General features: G+C 53.0%; 1 protein-coding gene across 2 annotated transcripts; it reads left to right on the top strand.

Annotated features, from left to right (window-relative positions):
* Positions 1–15,024: 15,024 nt before the first annotated feature.
* On the top strand, positions 15,025–20,625 carry NPAS4 (neuronal PAS domain protein 4). 2 transcript variants are annotated; one of them, XM_030834024.2, is made up of 8 exons: positions 15,025–15,339; positions 16,067–16,218; positions 16,397–16,499; positions 16,618–16,891; positions 17,073–17,182; positions 17,529–17,664; positions 17,786–19,203; positions 19,897–20,625. In XM_030834024.2, exons 1-8 carry the CDS (start codon positions 15,165–15,167, stop codon positions 19,923–19,925), a joined length of 2,397 nt encoding a protein of 798 aa, XP_030689884.1. In that variant the 5' UTR covers positions 15,025–15,164; the 3' UTR covers positions 19,926–20,625. The 2 variants fall into 2 exon arrangements, with proteins under 2 accessions (XP_030689884.1, XP_060160363.1); XM_060304380.1 differs by lacking the exon at positions 19,897–20,625 and having other exon boundaries at positions 17,786–19,885.

Here is a 20,625-nt window from a genome sequence, read left to right as displayed (position 1 = left end):
AACCTCTTATAAATCAAAGTGTGAGCAGGCATAATTCACTGTCACCATAACTGGCTGTCGTAGGGAAACTCATGGAGGCTGTGGTAAGTTAACTGCATTCGTGGCCCCAGTTTCTGGCCTCTCTGCATCCACACCATTTGCCCTGGAACTCTGTGGTCTCCTCACACTCTGATGCAGGGTTGAATTTGTAACTGATTTGGCCATATAGAACGTGGAGAAAGTAACACAATGTCATGCCTTGGCCTCAGAAGGCTTTGTATGCCACTTCTCTCTAGGAACCCTGTCACCTCCGTGTGGACAAGCACAGGCTTGGGTGCTAGAGGATGAGAGACCACATGGAAGAGAGCCCAGCTGTCCCTTTCAAGACTATACTGGACCAGCCTACATTCAGCTGATCCCCAAACATGTGGGAGATCCCAACCAACATCAGCAGAATTGCCTACCCAACTCACAGCTGACCACAAAGCATTAACTGAACACATCCAACACCAGAAGAACTGCCCAGATAATCCATAGACTTGTGTGCAATAATAAATGTGTAATGTTTTAAGCTACCATGCTTTGGGGTTGTTTGTTACAAAGCGATAACTAACTGATACAGAATCTCAAGGATTAACAAATCTGAACAGATATGATGCACAAAGATTCACATAAAGTGCACAAAGGTTGACCCCACTGAGTGTAGGAATAATGTGGAATTTTTAATCTCTTTTTAAAAAAATTATTTATTTATTTACTTATTTGGCTGCACCAGGTCTTAGTTGAGGCACTCGGGATCTTCGTTGTGGCATGCAGGAGGGATCTAGTTCCTTGACCAGGGATCGAACCCGGGTGCCCTGTATTGGGAGCACAGAGTCTTAACCACTGGATCACCAGGGAAGTCCCGGAAATTTTTATCTTCAACCAGTGGCCTACCTGCAACACGTGGATTATGGTTGGCTTATAAGAATTTACTAGATATGGCTCCAATTGAAAATGCTCATGAGACAGTTCACAGCTCTGCCTGGTGGAAATTAGAACTGAACCGCTATGGGAAACCACAGCTGAGAGGTACATCCTTGTGGCCATCCCTGGGAGCCACTCAGGGACAGATATGGAATTGGTGGGAAATTACACACGTATGATCATAACCTAATGGTGGAATAGTGAATGGATAAGGAATTTACCAACTGGTCTCAAACTGTCCTACCCCTAGAGACTTTCTGGAGCTACTAACTGTTCCAGAGACCATTGATGTCAGGAGGCAGAAAGGGTCTATATGGGCAACTGTAAGCACACCTTGTAAGAGAAACTTTGGGGTCAGAAAGAGGGGACACCCTAATATCAGTCAGCAGCTGGAGGAAACAGTAGGAAAACATTTAGGAGAAGCTACTTGGGGACACATCTGGGAAAGTCTAGATAAAGGTCACTTCTGGATGGATTTCTCCAGCCCTTTCAGAATTGCCATATTGGCAGCAAATCCTGTTTACAAGCTCACGGGAAAACAGCAGAGCCATCCAGGATGAAGGAAAGGGGTTGACTTAGTTGGCGTCCCTTGAATGGGACAAGATGGCCATTGACAGGCCTTGGAAGTCCACGATCTGGTAAGTGGAGTTATTGTCACCCACGTGGGGACAACAAGCCTTGTAATTGATGGTTTACTGTAAATTCCTGAAAAACCTAAACCATGCTGGTTGCAGTGCCTTTAGCTTTAGAAATTGTGACCAGCAGCCCCTTGGATTCCCTTTAATGGTTAACACTCAATCCTTTGGCATCCTCAAGTGGCTTAGCAAAGAATAATGGGTAAGACAGGAGCTGCAGCTGAGGTACAGGGTTTGAATCTCCACGAATTCCCAGTTGAAAACAGAGCAACTAGATAATATAACCAAATCCTGTGGGGGATTTTTACACCAAAACTAGGTGATAAAGTGTGTCCTTCAACCCAAAATACAAGTTGGTAAGAACAAACCATCAACAGCCCCCAGAGACCTTCATGGAGTCAGCACCTCTGCAGGAAAACAAGAAAACCATAGACCTGAGAACAGTTACTCTCTGGAAAATTCACAGGTCAGTTTTAAAGCAGCAAGCTGAAACCAGGAGGCATTAATTTCACCCCAATAGTAGACAATAGCAAGGGACCCAGCATAAGCAGGAAGACTGCATTAGAAGATACCAATACAATTTGAAAATATATATATATAATATATTATATATATAATATGTATATTATATTATATATAATATATTTTTATACTATATTATATATATATAAGACAAACTGGAACATCTAGGACCTACGAACTCTCAAAACCTCGGGAGGTGAGGGAGAGTTCCTGCCCCTCTCCTGACCTTGGCCTACTCCATTTGCTCCATTGTCCACGGAGGAATAGCCCGGGATGAGCTAGTCCCTCAGTCTCTCTTGTCAAAGAGGTAGAGTCTCAGAGGAATGTGCTGGACTCCCTGTTGTCCAGCCACCTCATCCTAAAATGCCTAGATCAGGGACCTAGAGGCCTGGGCTCCATCCATGGCTGCTCAAACTTCGGGCAAAACATTTCACTTCTCTGGGTCTCAGTCTCGTTATTGGTAAAATGGGAATAATTTTAATGAGTGCTGTCCTGCTTATCTCAAGAGGCTATGAGCTGGATCAAAAGAGACCATGGGTTTGGAAGTGAAGGGGTCACAAACGCCTTTCGCACAGTCATGAGTTCAGGTGGTGGTTCTGCCCGGTACAGCCGTAGGATCTTAGGCAAGCCCAACTTCTCTAAGCCTGTTTTTCTCACCTGTAAAATGGTAGTAGCTGTGGTCATCGTCACCATCTTCATCACCATCTGCATTGCAAGGTTGCTGTGAGAATGCAATGATATGGGGGAAGCCCTTAGCAGCGATCGACACATCGGGAGCAGTCATTAAACGTTAACTACTGATGTTATAATGATGTCTTTGTTCATTAGGGTCTTAATGTGAGGACCGTCGAGATCCTTTATGCTCTTCCCTCTCACAAACGCTAGAGGACGATATAGACGGCGAGACCCCAGCCACAGCAAGCCAGACGCAGCGACATTACCCGCCACGCGGTGGCGCTAAGCCACATTATGTCATTTTCCGCAGAGTTTGGGGAGCAGAGAGAAGTGACGGAGTGGGAAGGTAGATGAAGGTAAAGGGGAACCCTGGGAACTGAGGATGCTTGAACCAAAAGATCAGGGATCCCTGCCGGAATTGAGTAGCTCCCGAGTTCCCAGGACATAATAGAGTCAGTAGAGATGAATGGGTCTTGGAGCCCTTTTGAATACGAGGGCACCCGCTCCTCCCAGTGCCGGGTCTGCATCCCCTTTCCTGGGGCAGCCTCTAAGCCTGGACGCCTGAAAGAGGGAGCGCGCTCCTCCTTCCTTCGCGGTAGCTCATTCATCTGCGGCCGCGGCACGCCGTTGCCATGGAGACCTGATGCAGGCTATGGGGAGGGAGGCCCCGGGTGACGTCTGCGCTGCTAGCAGCTGGTCTCTCGCGGCCTCCCAGTTCTTGCCTATTTTGGAAGAGAGCCGCAGCCCTTCTGCTGATGCGCGCGCGCTGGCGCCTTTTAAAGGCAACCGGCGGAGTGGCGGCTCAGCCAGAGCCCGAGAGCTGCCCCCGCCCCCGAGCCGCGACCCCCGCGCGGGGCCTGGGCCCGGGAAGACTCCGGTGCCATGCCCCCGCCTCCCAATCTTAGCGTCCTCCACTCACTTTGGGGAAATTTCAACCTCGGAGAAAGGAGGTCCTGCCCTTGCCCCCCTCCCCACCACATCCCCCCATCTCTCTCCAACCGGGAGACCCTTCTTCCATAGAAGCCTTGGAAGGAAACAAGATGCCAGGCCTAGCGCGTTTGGGGATCCTCTCTGGACAAGGCCACAGAGTGAAAACACCAGGTGAGGACTTCTCTGCTGGCCGGGCTACACTGGGTCTCTGGTGACCCATGCCCCTCCAGCCTCCTGCCTTAGCCTTTTTCTCCTTGGGCACAGCCTGAGGTCAGGTTAGGATCTTAGCTGGAAGGACCCTCACCAGTTTCTCCAACCCTCTTATTAAACTGAAAGAGAAACTGAGGCCCAGAGAAGAGTAGTGACTTGACCAAGGTCACATGGCACATTCCTGGACAACATGGGCCAGAGCTCAGGGATGCTGACTTCCTAGCCAAAGATCATTCCCCCGGTGCTTAACATTGAGAATAGCGGGCACGGTGTGCCAGTCTCCGGCTCCTGCCTTGTACCCAGTAGAGGGGCTAGATAACTTTTGCAGCAGTGGCACCAGCTGCTTCTTTTTCCCCAGCAGAGTCCAGACCTAGGTAGGCTTTCTGGATCGATGATCACTTTGGGGAAGCTTCTGGATCCCATGGACTCCATGACCAACAAACCAGATTGCTGCTTACAAACATCTGCTTCCGTCAAAAGCTTATGGCAGCCCACCAGCTCTCTGGAACTTTCTGGAGCCAAACCTTCATCATACTGCTTGCAGATGCCAGTTGGCTTCTGGTTGGAGATGTGGCCTTCAGGCTCTGGAAGGGCTCGCCAGGGCCCTGTGGACCCAGCTCTTTGGACTCCGCCCCCCCCCCCAGACAATCCTGATGATGCCTGTACTCTCTCTGCAGCACCTGCAGGGGTGTTTGACCAGGACTCACTGAAGACAGCTGTGAAGTACTTGACCGAGGTCAGGTACATGCCCGAGGAGCTATCGATACATAGGTTTCCAGACATCTCTGGGCCCCTACTCTGGACCAGGGCTGGGGCCCCAAAGGTGGATATGATCCAGCCCAACTGTGGGCACCAAGTCTGGCAAAGGAGAGAGGTTCATGTTCTGGAGAAGTTAGCCCTGGACTTGAATGGCTCTTCCCAGGGGCATCCATTGTTAGGGCCAAGCCTTCAATGCACAGAAGGGGAAACTGAGGCAACCCTCCAAGAGACGTTATTTGCCAGGGTCACACAACAAGTCAGTGCATTGTTGAGACTAAGACCCTAGAACCCTGCCTCCTGGCCCAGGCTCTCTCTCTACACCTTGATCTCAGAGACCAGCCTTTGAGAGGTGCTCAAAAGGTCATTGTGCTGTGAGCCAGGTCCTTGGTTCAGGGTCCCCCTCTACTAAGTGTTGGCTGTGTCACTTGGGCCACTCCATTCTCTGCATGAGGCCTCAGTCACTCCAGGTGGATGATCTCTGAGGGGCCCCCACTTCAACTGTGAGTCTGGGATTCTCTGAATGGGGTGTCTTGCCAGGCTGTGGACCCTCTCTGTGGTGGTCTGTGGGACACTTCTGGGGGTGTTTTCTTCCTCCCACCAGACCGAAGCTAAACAATACTGGAAGTAATAGTCGCTTCAACCACAGGCTGTGCAGACCACCCGAGGATGACCTGGGGTCTGTTTTATATACCTTGGAACCTATCAGATTCCCCCAGGGGTGAGTCCCCTGGAGCTCTTAGCACAGACCTGTGAAAATGGCCCCTGATGGGTTGGGTTTGAAGAAGGAAAACCATACCAGCCCTGTGCCCCCATGCCCTCAAGGCCAGGTCTGCAGGGCCCAATACGGGCTGAGGACTTGGTCCTCTGGGAGACTTCAGGCCCACTGAGACCCTAGCACTGGTCACATGGGCTCATCCCCACCTGAAAGTGGGTCTCAGGGCAGCAGCGTTTGACTTCTAAAGCCTGAGAGGCACTGGCCAGGGGAGACCTGGGCCCAGAGATGCTCAGGGTGCCGGAGATGGGAGGGCCCTTCCAAGCCAAGGGGTCCAACCCACTCACCTGCCATTTTGCAAATAGGGAAACTGAGGCCCAAAGAGAGGAAGGGACTTACATAACACCCCAGTAGGCTGGTGGCAGAGCTAGGACCAGAACCCCTGTCTTTAGATCCTCCTGTCCAGGACTCTTTCCCCCCCCCGCATCGAACATAATCTGCTGACGTCTAGACTGAGCCCACCTCCAGGTCTTTCCAGACCTTCGAATCCTTGACAGAAGGCTTCTCCAGCCCTCCCCTGTCTGCACTGGCTGATTCAGGAGCTTTCCCCTCAACCGGTGGTCCTTTCTCCTAAAGCTTCCTGATGTCCCCTTTCCATTTGTCTAGGGCTCATCTTTTCCTGGTTCCAGAAGCTTCTCTGTCAACAGATGATAACTGCGGCTAACCCCCCTTCTTGCCACGGTTTGACCAACTCCCTGCAGTTCCAACATTCCCAGGGGTGGGGGGTCATCATTCTCCCAGCTCTTGGGGGGTCTATTTGTTGCTCCTAGGGCTTCCCTTCTGTCACTGGCCCGGGCCCAGGCCTGCTGCTCTTCCATGGCCACCCCAGCCTTGCATCCCATCAGTCTCCCCTGGGACTTCATGGGTCATTCCCTGCAGACTTCCTCTCTGCTGGGCCCAGGTTCCAGTGGAAATAACAATAACAACCCAGGCGTCACTGGGTTGCTGCGAGTTGTGAATGAGTTAATGCATGATTAGGCGTATAAGGCACAGGTAAGTATCCATAAACTCTCATGTTATGAGGTGCATTAGGTGATAAAAAGGAGTCCCTTGAACCTGGAGCCTATGATGACCTAGGCACCTGGGGGGAGAAGGGGCGAAAGGGCCCGGAGGACCTTTGGTAACAGGGAGTGACGGGAGCCAGGAGGGTTTTTAGCTGGGGAAGAACACGGTCAGGTTGGCTTCTAGGAAAATAACAGGGGGAGCTTGGTCGCTGAGCACTGCTAGGGGCTCCATCCCCGGGCTTGTTGAGCAGTGCGGCCGCCAGCCGATGCCCAGGGAAGGAGCGTACGGGGACCCAGGCCAGAGCCCCTAGTATGACTTTGTGTGCATCCCTCAACCTCCCCAGGCCCCCAGCTGTCATCTCTGTCCTTCTCTTTGGAACTGCTGCAGCCCCCAGCCTGCCCCACCCCAGCTGGTGCTCTCAGACCAAGCTGCGCCAAGGCTGCAAAAAGCCAGTGGGTGTCCAGGCCCTGTTCCCACACTTACAGTGACAGAGCGTGTGCTACCTCCCAAACCAGCCCATGCTATCTCTTCAGAGCCTTGTTCAAAATCATATTTTCATAAAGTTAACAATGACTGACACTCCTTCATTCAACGTTGATTGTACTCCTTTTGTGTGCCAGGCATTGTTCCAAGTACTTTAATGATTTAACTCAATTTCCTCATCAATCCTTTTTTTTTTTTTTTTTTTTTCGCGGTACGTGGGCTTCTCACTGTTGTGGCCTCTCCCGTTGCGGAGCACAGGCTCCAGACGCGCAGGCTCAACGGCCATGGCTCACGGGCCCAGCCGCTCCGCGGCATGTGGGATCTTCCCGGACCAGGGCACGAATCCGTGTCCCCTGCATCGGCAGGCGGACTCTCAACCACTGCGCCACCAGGGAAGCCCTCTCATCAGTCCTTTGATGTAGGTGCTACTATTCTCCTTACATCCCTATTTGACAGACAGGTAAACTTAGGCACAAGAGGTTAAGTCACTTGCCCAATGTGAAGGAGCCAGGACTCCGAGTGGGCATCTCACCCCAGAGCCTCCTTCCTGGCCTCCACCCTCTCCTGCTCCTGCTTCTCCAAGCCTCAGGCTCCCTCCCACCCACCTGCCTTCCCACAAAGAACTTATTGGCTTTCTGCCCATGAACCCCTCTGCTCAAGGCTGAGCCACTTCATCTCAGTCCTGCCACAGGCGCCAAACCTGGTCGAAGTGGAGATTGGCCTCCCTTACCAGTGGCTGCCCCTCTGCACCTTCACACTGTGCATCTGTAAACACAGCTGCGGGCTTTGGTGGCTTCTTTTGTGGCTACATGTCCTGTGTTGTCTGATTTATGATACTGCACTCCGCCCACCCCACCCCACCTACTCATCACAGCTGAACATGGTCAGCCAGTCACTTGACACCTGGCAACTCAGCCCAATCACACCTCCTCCGGGAAGCCAACCCAGACTCCCAGGCTCCATCATCCCTCATTTTGCTCTCCCCAAACACCCTGTATGCCTTCCTCCCAGCAGTCATTCCACTTAAATGGCTTGATCAGGTTCTCACTTTCTCACCAGCCTGGATGCTCCCTGAGGTTAAGACCAAGGCTGTGTTTCTAAACCACTGCATCACCAGTGCCTAGCACAGAAGCTGGCACAAACTCAGCCCTCAGATGTGTGTGCGTGAATGAATGAATGAGTGACATACCTGAGGCCCTGCTCTGGGCCGGACCCTATGCTGGATGCTGAGAATACGAGACCAGGCATAGACGCTGGTGGGGGAGACAGACAAGCAAACAGGCGGTGACAATGTAGGATGAGAACTGCACTGATGAGGAAGCACAGGGGGCCGCGGGGGGCATTGAGGAGGGGCCCTGGACCCAACCGGAGGACCAGAGGACAAGGAGTTAGCCAGCTGGAGAGCGGTGATGGAGAGGATCCTGAAACTGGACTGAACTAATGACTGAATGTGCGGAAGGTCTGTCTCCTCCCCCAGACCTCCAGCTCCCTGAGGGCAAGGCAGGCATCCTGCACTCCTTTCTCCCCTACAGTGCTTGGGGAAGTGTTGGGTCCCTGAACTGCATTTAAAGAGTGGTTTCAGTTGATTGATTTTCCTTCCCTCCTTGGAACATGGCTGGTCTGACACGCTCCTCACTGCGTTGCTTGTGCCACATCTTCTCTCAGCCCTGCCTTCAGACCCTGCCCTAGAAAAGCTGCATCTTTTCCCACCTGAGCTACACTCTCCCCCTCACACCCTCTCCATGGTTCCGTGCCCCTCACCTTCTCTGCTCAGCCCACCCACCTGGCTCTGACCGTCTCAATGTGTGGGCGCCAGCGTGTACCTTCTTCACATGAGATTTGTTGATTTCATAACCATAAATAGATGAAATGTTCTGAATACTTCCCTATGCAAGTAGAATTGGGGGAGTGATAACATAATGAAAAGACCTTAAGAGAAAGAAAACAGCCTGCTAGGGTGCGCCTTTGTACAAACCAACATGAGGATTATATTTTCACTGCAGACTGGTGGACCCTAGCCCCAGGATGGGGGAGGTTCTTGGGAATCTGTTAGAAAACGTTTACATGGTTTCAAACTCATGGATTCAAAAGAACAACCTAGTTAAGAGTAGCAAGAAGTAGAAATCAGGAGACCTGGGTTCTAATTCTGGATTTATCTCATTCTAGCTGTGTGACCCTGGACAAGTTACTAAACTTCTCTGAGAAAGTGGATAGAGATTCTTCCCCTGGGTTAGACTGGAGGCTCTAGGAGGCCTGAGACCCCACAGTACTGTCATTTTCCTCCCAACAGGACATTTTGTCTTCTTGTTTAATACCTTAATCACCACCCAAAATGCAGTCTTGAGACTGGGGTTGGGGTAGGATGGAATGGAGTATCCTGACTCTTCATTGCTAACTCCAACTCATGTTGCCATGGGGACAGGATGCGGAACATCAGTTCTGCATGGGGAGGCTACATCCACACAGCTACAGAGTGGCTAGAAGCTAGTAAGGAGCCTAGCCCATAGGGCTTCCCAATCTCTTCACCCTTAAGGAGTACAGGGACACTACTGCTCCATGGCATTTGGAAGAGTAAAGGGAGATGAAATGACATTTTGGTATGCCCTGGGTCCAGAGAGCTTCTGGTTGAGAAAGAGAGAGATGAGCAAAGATATTCCTAGCATGAACTCATCCTCTACTCCAAAAGAAAACAATCTTTTTCTGTAAAGTGTCAGTTTGTAAATATTTTAGGCTTTCAGGCCATATGGTCTCTGTTGCAGCTGCTCAACTCTGCCATTGTAGGGTGAAAACAGCCATAGACAATATATAAACAAATGGATGTGGTTGTGTGCCAATAAAACTTTATTTGCAAAAGCACTTTGTGGGTTATATTTGGCATGCAAGTCAGAGTTTGCAGACTTCAACTCTACTCCAAGGTACAAGAGAAAGCCTGGACTTGGGAGCAAGAGCTCGGCTTAAGGCTCAGCATCGCCAATAACTTGCTGTGTGACTTTGAGTAAGTCATTGTGTCTGAGCCTCAGTTTCACTGTTTATCAAATGAGCATAATACTATCAACCTGATTTGGCATGAGAATAGGTCTAACAGGTCAGAACAGATCTGAAGTTTTTTCATCCCTCTGTTCCATCACTTCAGGTAGAGCTAACCCCCTCCTCAGGCCATGCCCTTGCCTGCTGAGGTTGGGCAGGAGCCTGCTGGAAGGGAGGAGGTGTTTCTCTCTAGAATCAGATTCTTGGTCTGGCTTTCCAGTCTCCAGCCCCAAGTGACCCCATTTATGCAGCAAGCCAAACACAGGAAGAAATGAGGAATCCCTTCGTTTCCACCATGCAGTCATTTGGCAGGAGGCTACAGTTCACTTGAGAAAGTGATGTGGCTGCAGTGGCTGGTGGCCAGGCTTCAGAGGAGGCATTTGAGACTCATGCTGGGACTAGAGTTTGGAAAGGTAAGCTTCAATGCTCTTCTAGATTGTTCACCTATGACCCCAATTTCCCTGGGGTCCAAGTCAAGCAGCTGCACCTGTGGTCTGGTGGTGACTTGCAGCACCACCAATTGCCTTAATGGACCTGTCTTGAGCCATCTTGTCTGTCTGTCTGACCTGACAACCACTGAGATTTTGCATCCTTTGGCATCTTGTCATCTGTTCCGAAGACCCATCAAGTGATTCATTCATTCATTCATTCATATTTTCCCTCTCTCTCTCTCTCTCTCCCTCCCTCCCTCCCTCCCTCTTTGTCCTTCTCATAGACACATTTGTCCAGAGCCATACAGGACACACCTTGACAGCTCCCTGTCTAGATTCTTGCCCCAAGTCTCCAGAAAATTAGCCTTAATCAGGAATCTCCATGCTGTTTTAAAGAAACAGACTCCCCATTCACCCTCCAGCTCCCTCCCAGCAGGTCATCCTCCCTGAAATCTCTGGAAAAGATATACCTTCTCTTCTCTGATAGAGGCTGAGGGGTGATGTCCCTCCAGGTCCCCAGTAAAGCCATGTAAGACAGGGGCAAGGGATCTCACGGCCTGTTCTTGCTATAAAAATCCCTTTTTCGGAAAAAATAATAAAGAAATAAATCAGCCAATCCCTCCTCGATGCCATCACCTCTTCTTGGTGATTTTTCGGGGAAGGAGTGGGTGGGGTTGCCATGGCAACAGATGCGAGCTTGTCTCGGTAAAGAAGGGACCTTGATATTTTTTCTCTCTCTCATTCTCTCTTTCAGTTGTGTATGTGTGTGCGTGTGTGTGTGTGCTCTGCGCATGCTTGTGCCCACACCAGGAATTTTTTTTTTTTTTTTTTAGAACTAAAGAAAGCCCTTCTCTTTCCTCAGCTCCCCAAATATGGAGTGATGGAAAACCATTTACTCCTGCAGGCCAGGGACAATTCAGGATGGTTCAAGAGAAAAGGAAGAGGTCATACGGGGCTCCTTTCCTCCATCTTTTAGCTAGAGATTGCATGCAGAGAGACCTTCACAAATCGCTGGGGTCCAAGAGCTGGAGAGAAGGGAAGATGTTGGGTGGAGAGAGATGATTAAGGCATAAATGGTGCAAGAGCCCAACAAGTGACATCTGAGAGAGCAACAGAAGGTGCATTGAGGCTAGGGATGCAAGCAAATCCGCACACACCATCAGGTGCTGGGAGAGAAAGGCACAGAGCCAACTCAGACGTGGACACAAACACACACATGTACAGGGAGGCACACAGAAAGCTGCAGACATATAAATACATACCAGCACAAACATAGAACTACACACAACACAGGAAATCATAGACGTTCTTAATAAAGACAGGCATAGACGCAGGCATAAGGAAATGCATAGATATAAAGGGATACAGACACACAGCTATGAAGACACATGCGAACAGACATACAGAGGCCTACAAATACAGTCATGGTCAGATGGACAGACAGACACACACGCACATTCTCAGAGTCTGGCCCCCTCCCTTCAATTGCCCAAGCATCCCCAAGCAGCAGTGCATAGCTGGAAATGCTGCAGGCTCACACAGAGAGTTTGGGTGGGTGGCTTCTGCTCCCCCAATTTCTTCTACAAACTCACCCCAAGGCCCCCTCTGAATTCATTCCCTTGCCCACTTTCTTATAGTCAATGGGCTCTAATACCTCCCTCATCTCAGACTTCCAATTCTTAGCCTGTTCTGCTGCTGCCGCCTGCTGCTTGGGAGGGGGAGGGAGGTGTGTGTGGGGTGACTCAGCCAGGCCAGGATGACTCACACTGCCAGTATTTTTAGCAGCGGCCAGGAGCTCTCTAGCGTGCCAGCCGCCCCCCTCCTCCTGCTTGCTATTTTGGAACCATCACTGGTGATATAAATAGCTCCTCTCCCACATACTGAAGCTGCTGCCAAGCTATTTTTGGTTCTCCACAGTTAAAAATAGCTTTAAGGAGGTGGGATGCAAGGGGTGTGGGAGTTGGCCTGGGGAGAGAAGACATTGGGGCATACAGCGCTTCTCAACTTGAATCAGAGTGGGCGAGCTAGGATGAGCTCTTCTGTGCCCCCTCCCTTGTCCCTTTCTAGACCCTTCTTCTCTTCCAGAGTGCCTTCCCCCCCAGTCCATTCTGGAAAAATCCAAGGGCTCTTCCCTTGAGCCCAGTTTCCCCCCCCCGCATTTACTTCACTCCTAGAGTTCAGATATCCTGCCCCCCTACAATCCACCCCCTTATTCATTCTCAGAGGACAAGGGCACAGCCAGCTGGGGCCTCACTGTGAGACCTGTATGGATTCAAGCTCTACTTTAACGTCCCATGTTCCATATGACATTCCTTGGGATAGTTCAGGACCACGGACAGCGGCGAGTGCCCCATTCTTTCACCGCGGCTCTGCTCAGCTTGCTGGACCAAACCAACAGGCACCTCTGGTCATGGAGAGGAACACTAAGAATGCCTCTCAGTCAGGGATAAAGAACCAATAAGTGAATAAAACAGGAACACTGCCCTGGATTTTCCTACAGGAAAGGGGTCCAAAGATTAAGGGCTTGTCCAAACAGAAGCTTGAGCGAGGGGTGGGTGAGTACGTCGGGGGTCAGACAGAGATGAAAGTGGAACAGAGATACGCTTTCTGAAGGAACCATTTTTCTGTCACCCAGGTAAATAGGGTTAGAGATAGTGGCAGACAGACATACCCCTTCCCTCCATCTCAGCTGTGCCACTGAATACGGGAAGGTTGATGTGGATGGACCCAACCTCTCCCAAAATACACAAGAGGTCAGGATTGGGCCCTCAGAGACCCCCTTCTTAGACAGCCTTCTTCTCAGCTGTCTCTCCTCCTCCCACTCTACCTCTCTTGCTTCCACCCTTTTCCACGAGGAGTGAAGACCCCAAATTTTGCTTCTTGGTGTCAAAGTTTATCTCCACCCCTCCTACGTGGCTTTCTACAATCAGGCCAATCCCTTTCCCCCAAATTTTAAGTGGTCCCATCCCCAGCCCCTCACGTGACTTCACACACACCCTTACCCCACAGAATTCGATTTCAGATAAAATGTCCCCTAGCCCATTTCTTTCCCCTTTGTTTGGGGGAAACAAAGGCACCCTTCAACCCCAGTAGAGAGTGACCATCCGTGCAGAAAAGAGCAAGAAGAAAGAGGGAAATGATAGGGCAAAGTGATATGATGTGGAGACAAAATTGACAAAGAAGAGAGACGACAGAGAGCAGAAGGGGGACGTTGGGGGGGGCGCAGAGGGCGCACATAGTTGAGATAGACCACCAAGCCGGCAATGAGATAAAGAAACTAGCTGGTGCGGGGCGGTGGGGGGTATGTGGAGAGTTGAAGATGGAGAGACAGCGAGGAATCCTACCGCCGATGACGGGGAGGGGGTTGGAGGGGAGTGTGGACAGCCCGACGGAGTTAAGGGGTCTCTGGTAGGTGCCTGGATCGTGCAGAGGGTCCAGCACGGCCCCCTCGCTTCTCTGCTGCGTCCCCATCCTCCCCGCTGGAGGCAGGGGGGAGCCCTCCGGAGCGTGGCGGAGGCAGCCAGGCCCCGCCCGCCGCTGCCGCCGCCGCAGCAGCCGCCGGAGGATTCCTGTCCTAATATGGAGCTGGGATTCCCCCGGCCCCGCCCCCGCCCCCGGCCCGCGGGGAGACGAGGCTTGCACTCGAGCGGGGGGGTGGAGGGATATGGGGGTGGTGGCGGGGGGAGCCGCTGGCTCTGAGGGCTGGCAATGGGGGAAGGGATACCTTGGTGTAGACCCAGATCCTCACCAGGCCCTGGGACCCTGCCTCAGTTTCCCCCGTCAGTGGCTGAGGTTAATTAGTTGACAGAGAAACGAAGAGTCACTGCCGACTGCGGCGTTGGTGCAAGTGTTCCTATTCTTGGCTGTGGGAAAGTAGAACCAAGGCCAGATTCAGCTGGTTCCTCTCCCTCAGGACCCTTTTCCCACCCATCCTAGGGACATAGAGCCCCACCGGCCTCCCCCTGCTAAATCAGCAAGGCCCGGCTTTGGAAAGGGGGGAGGAGGAGATATGTTCTTTGAAAGTGACTAAGGGAATCCCGGATTGAGTAATCCCTAGAGAGAAACCCCAGCTGTGACCTATCCCACAGAGGCCAAGGAAGGTCCTTCTCCCCACCCCCATCGCCCCGCCCCAGACGAACTTGACCTTTGGCAAATAGGGAGGGGGGATTTGTGTACGACCCTGCTCCTCCCCTTTCCCTTATCTCTTCAGAAAAATCATTGTCAGAGCGAGCCCCTCTACAGACTTTCCTGCCAGGGGCTTCAGACCGCCCCAACACTTGCCCTGTCCCTTCCCTCAGCTGAATACATTAGGATACCTGGGTCCCTGCACCCCCTTTCAGGCCTTCCTAAAGCAGCGCCTGCCTCTCGGCGCAGCTGCCGCCAGCCGCGGCCCCCTCCGCAGCCTGCGTTCTCCCCCTCCTCCCGGCACCCCTCCCGCTCTCGTTCTACGTCATGGGATGACGTCGGAAGCCTGGGAGGGAGGAGGAGCGCGCCCCCCCAACCCCAGCCAGCAGCTCCCGCTGCAGCTTGCTTAGCCCAGCCTCCCGCCCCCCCTTTCTCTAAAGCGAGCCCCCCACGCCTGACAGGAGCTATATAAGGCGGAACAAGGCAGGCAAGGGGGGCAGCGCAGCCGAGCGGAGCCCAGGAGAGGAGACAGAGAGAGAAAGAGCCTGAGCGAGAGACGGGGAAGCAAGGAGGAAGCCACCGGTGCGTCGGGACAGGAACGCAGGTGTTCGGAGCGCCCGAGCTGGAGCTCCGCAGCCGCTAGTCATGTATCGCTCCACCAAGGGCGCCTCCAAGGCGCGCCGCGACCAGATCAACGCTGAGATCCGGAACCTCAAGGAGCTGCTGCCGCTGGCCGAAGCGGACAAGGTCCGGCTGTCCTACCTGCACATTATGAGTCTTGCCTGCATCTACACTCGCAAGGGCGTCTTCTTCGCTGGAGGTGAGCAAACTGGGGCGGAGACACGAGCTGGCGCGCGCCGGGGAGAGTGAAGCAGAGGGAACCCACTGGGACTGCCGCAGGTCTAGGGCAGCGTGTCGGCGAGCTGGGGTGAGAAGGAACTAGGAGAACTCAGGAATTCCCACTTTTCCTCCTGAGTTCTGTCCAAACCTCACCTTAGTTCTGAATGAGGATTAGAGAGCCTGGATAGTGTCCCTGGTGCCAGACTTATGGGAGGGGGAGAGCCAGGACGGAATGGCCCCAGTCCCCACCAGCGTAGAGGCGCTCCGGGGAGCCAGCGAAGGGAAACCCGGGAAGTTACAGGGACGGAGCCGCCAAAGCCTGGGGAAGCACAGATGCTGTTCACGATACTGGAAGGGCTCTTCTGCAGCCGGTGGAGCGCTGCCCGCGGTGCTGACAGCACCACCGGGTTGCAAGGCACTGCCCGCGGTGCTGAACGCTCGGTCGGCTTTGGAGCGCTGTCCGTGGTCCTGAAACACAGACCCGCCAAAGCCCCAGCCCCGACTTAGAAGTCGAAGGGCTCGCTGGCTGGAGAGATCCAGCAACAGGTTCCCCGGGCAAGAGCTGTGGGCAGCAGGTCAACAGGTGTGTGCAGAAGCAGGTCCATGAGAAATTCCTCAGAATTTTCTGAAACCCGGTCCATGTCTTTCTCACTTCTGCTTTGCTTCCCAGTCTTACTCCTGACTCACCCTGTCTTCTCACTCTGCAGGCACTCCTCTGGCGGGCCCCACAGGGCTTCTCTCAGCTCAAGAGCTTGAAGACATAGTGGCAGCACTACCTGGATTCCTGCTTGTGTTCACGGCGGAGGGGAAGCTGCTATATCTCTCTGAGAGTGTGAGCGAGCATCTGGGCCACTCCATGGTGAGTGCTGAGGACCCTTTCAGCTTGGACTGCAGCACGGATGGGAACACAATGAGTTTTCCACTTTTGAGAATCTGGGAATTACAGGGGAGGAAGTTATAGCCTACAAGATGCTATGTGCCAAGGATTGGCTCTTGCTGCCTTCATTAATGGTCATCTCTCCTTTACCTTTCTCCAGGTGGACCTGGTTGCCCAGGGTGACAGTATCTACGACATCATTGACCCAGCTGACCACCTAACTGTGCGCCAGCAACTCACCCTGCCCTCTGCTCTGGATAATGGTGAGAACTCCTTTCTCCTTTCCTCAATCCAATATGCCTCCTGCTGCCCTGCTCCTTCCCATTTGCCATCTCTCTCAGCCATTCACTCTCTTACCAGTTTTTCTCTTCACTCACCTAGATCGCCTCTTCCGCTGTCGCTTCAACACTTCCAAGTCCCTCAGGCGCCAGAGTGCAGGCAACAAACTGGTGCTTATTCGAGGCCGATTCCACGCTCACCCACCTGGGGCCTACTGGGCAGGAAATCCTGTGTTCACAGCTTTCTGTGCTCCACTGGAGACAAGACCCCGCCCTGGCCCTGGCCCTGGCCCTGGTCCTGGCCCTGCCTCACTTTTCTTGGCCATGTTCCAGAGCCATCACGCTAAGGACCTGGCCCTGCTGGACATCTCAGAGAGGTAAGCCCAGAGTGTTCAGATCCCAGGGAAAAGGCAGGTCAGAGGTGAGGGGACCCTAGATTCTGGAGTCAGGGACAGGGAGGATGGGATCTAAGGGTGCAGAAGACCTGGGAGGGAGTGAGATGCCTGGGTATCAAGCAGGGAAAACAGAAAGCTGACCTCATCCTTTCCACCTTCCCAGTGTCCTAATCTACCTGGGCTTTGAGCGCAGTGAACTGCTCTGTAAATCATGGTATGGACTGCTGCACCCTGAGGACTTGGGCCACGCTTCTGCTCAACACTACCGCCTGTGTGAGTGTCCAGAGAGGCTGAGGACAAGACAGGGAGTTGGGAAAGGGCATGGGAAACCTGACCAAGAAGGGCTGTGATCAAGACTGATGTCGGGGAGATATCAGAGGCTAACAGCTTTGGATGCTATAGGGTGAACACTAGGGCAAGGAGTCAAGGTGAGAATAGAATCAGAACTGGGGGACTCTGAGTGGTGAGGTCAAAGTGGGGAGTTGAATGGTGCAGGTTAAGGTAGTCAGAAAAGAGGATGTCATGAATACCCCAATTCAGTGGAGAGGTCAGAGAGTGGGGAGAATAGGTTGTGCTGTCTGATGGGCGTCCTAACTCTGCATCTCTTCTTTCTCCTCAGTGGCTGAGAGTGGAGATATTCAAGCAGAGATGGTGGTGAGACTGCTGGCCAAGCCTGGAGGCTGGGCATGGATTTATTGCCTTTTATATTCAGAAGGTCCGGAGGGTCCCATTACTGCCAATAACTACCCAATCAGGTGAGCTGCAAGCCAGGGGCCTGGGAGGCAGCTGAGGTGGACATGGAGGAGATACAAATCAGAGAACTTCTCTGGGAATGGACACCACACCCTTACCGGCTGCCTCTTCTCTCCTCTCCAGTGACACGGAAGCCTGGAGCCTCCGCCAGCAGTTAAACTCTGAAGAAACCCAGGCAGCCTATGTCCTGGGCACCCCGACCATGCTGCCCTCATTCCCGGAGAGCATCCTCTCGCAGGAGCAATGCTCTGGCCCTAATCCACTCTTCACCATGGGGCCTCCCCGAAGCACCAATTTCCCCAGTGCTCCTGAGCTGGGTGCTGTCTCAACACCAGAAGAGCTTCCCCGACCCCCCAAAGAGCTTGGCTTCAGTTACCTGACATTCCCATCTGGCCCTGAGCCTTCTCTTCAAGCAGACCTGAGCAAGGATCTTGTGTGCACCCCACCCTACACGCCCCACCAGCCGGGAGGCTGTGCTTTCCTCTTCAGCCTCCATGAGCCCTTCCAGACCCACTTGCCCACTCCATCCAGCTCTCTCCAAGAACAGCTGACTCCGAGCACTGTGACCTTCTCTGATCAATTGACGCCCAGCAGTGCAACTTTCCCAGATCCACTGACTAGCCCACTACAAGGCCAACTGACTGAAACCTCAGCCAGAAGCTATGAAGATCCTTGCACCTCCACTTTCCCAGATCAGCTGCTTCCCAGCACTGCCACCTTCCCAGAGCGTCTGAACAGCCCTGCCCATGAGCAGGTGACTTCTCCAAGCACAGCATTCCAAGCACACCTGAACAGCCCCAGCCAAACTTTCCCAGAGCAACTGAGCCCTAATCCCACCAAGACTTACTTCGCCCAGGAGGGATGCAGTTTTCTCTATGAGAAGTTGCCCCCAAGTCCTAGCAGCCCTGGTAATGGGGACTGCACACTCCTGGCCCTAGCCCAGCTCCGGGGCCCCCTCTCTGTGGATGTCCCCCTGGTGCCCGAAGGCCTGCTTACACCTGAGGCCTCTCCAGTCAAGCAGAGCTTCTTCCACTATTCGGAGAAGGAGCAGAATGAGATAGACCGTCTCATCCAGCAGATCAGCCAGTTGGCTCAGGGCATGGACAGGCCCTTCTCAGCAGAGGCTGGCACTGGTGGGCTAGAGCCACTTGGCGGGCTGGAGCCCCTGGACCCTAACCTTTCCCTGGCAGGAGCTGGCCCCCCTGTGCTCAGCCTGGACCTAAAACCCTGGAAATGCCAGGACCTGGATTTCCTGACTGACCCTGATATATTCCTGGAAGAGACGCCCGTGGAAGACATCTTCATGGATCTCTCTACCCCAGACCCCAATGGGGAATGGAGTTCAGAGGATCCTGAGGCAGCAGTCCCAGGAGGGGCCCCATCACCTCGCAACAACCTGTCCCCAGAAGATAGCAGCTTCCTGGAGGACCTGGCCACATACGAAACCGCCTTTGAGACAGGTGTCTCAGCATTCCCCTACGATGGGTTTACTGATGAGTTGCATCAACTCCAGAGCCAAGTTCAAGACAGCTTCCATGAAGGTGAGTTGAGCCAAAATGTTCAAGAACTCAAGTTCCTCTCCTGCCAATGAGGTGCTGGGTGGAGTTAGATGAGTAAACTGCCCTCTCTGTTCCTCAGTTTCACTAATAGGATAAGATCACCTGCTGTGTAGGATAGCGGTTAGGATAAGAACTAATGAAAACAATATGGAAGTTCTGGACAAGTAGGCCTGGGGGGCAGAGATTAGGGGTGTGGGATAAGATGCAAGAGAATCTTGGGTAACGGTTTGTGCTTCTTAACTCTACGAGGGACCTAGATCAGCCATCCCACCCCATTTTACAGATGAAGACAGTCAAGATCCCGAAGTTAAAGAAACTCCCCTGAGGTTGCACAACAAACTGATGGAAGCGGGTTTAGAGCTCTATCTCAGTATTCTTTGTCCCCCAAAGGGAATACAGAGTGAGAGCTTATAGGAGTTTGGGAAAGAGAGTGGGACTCAGCCCCTGGCCCCGACAGAGTGTCCCTGCTATGGCTCCATCCTTTCCAAAACCACAGACATAATTTCACTCCATTCATCCAAACTACTCCCGTATCTTCTGAGCCTCTGGTGATCATTCAGTCATTGGACCAGCGTACTGGAAGCCCATACTATGTGCCAACAGTGCACCACATCCTCAGCCTGTCTTTCCTAATAGGCCTAACTGACTGTTGTCTCTCTCTCTCTCTCTCTGCAGATGGAAGTGGAGGGGAACCAACGTTTTGAATAAGTCTGTGACTTAACGTCGTCAAGTATGGCATATTGTCATCAAGACATGGAGCCGCTCTCCACCCCCCCGGGATTGTTGGGGGGATTCTGGGGGCCAGAGGGGGATAGATCCGATTCCCCAGGCCCTGCAGGATTTGGGGGGGGGAGGTGGGAGGGCAAGGGAGGGGAGCTTCTTTTTAAAATTTAGAGACATCAAGCAATCCCAGTTTCCATTTCAATCTGTATTCACTCGTAGTGAGTTTCCTTGAATGGGATTTCAAGCGGAGAATGGGGGAGTCTCACTTCCCCCGCCCCGCGCTGCCCCATGGGCCTGGGCCAGTTCTCCACTCCTGGGGGCCAAGCCACCCCTGGGCCTTGGTGGGGGAAAGGCAGTGCCCACCTGGGCCAGCCTGTGCCCTGAGGGGCTCTTGACACCCACGTAGAATTCTCTACACACCAGTAACGGGATTTCAATTCCGATGGACTCTGCCGCCCTGGCGGCCCTTCTTGTGACTTTTGCGCCCCGCGCCTGGGGTGGGGGGCGCGAAGAGACGCTACGTTCCTTTCCGATGGAGGAAGGCAGACCTGCCGCCGTCACACGTGTGCTTGCACGAGTGCGTGTACTTGGTGCGGGACTCACCCGGCTGCCCAACTGCCTGGGACTACCCAGGTGGTCACCTCGTGGTGCTGCGGTGACTTTGTAGCCAACTTTATAATA

The sequence above is a fragment of the Globicephala melas genome, chromosome 8 (assembly GCF_963455315.2).
Source record: "Globicephala melas chromosome 8, mGloMel1.2, whole genome shotgun sequence".
NCBI classification, from domain to species: domain Eukaryota; kingdom Metazoa; phylum Chordata; class Mammalia; order Artiodactyla; family Delphinidae; genus Globicephala; species Globicephala melas.
This window is presented reverse-complemented; position numbering and strand designations above follow the sequence as displayed.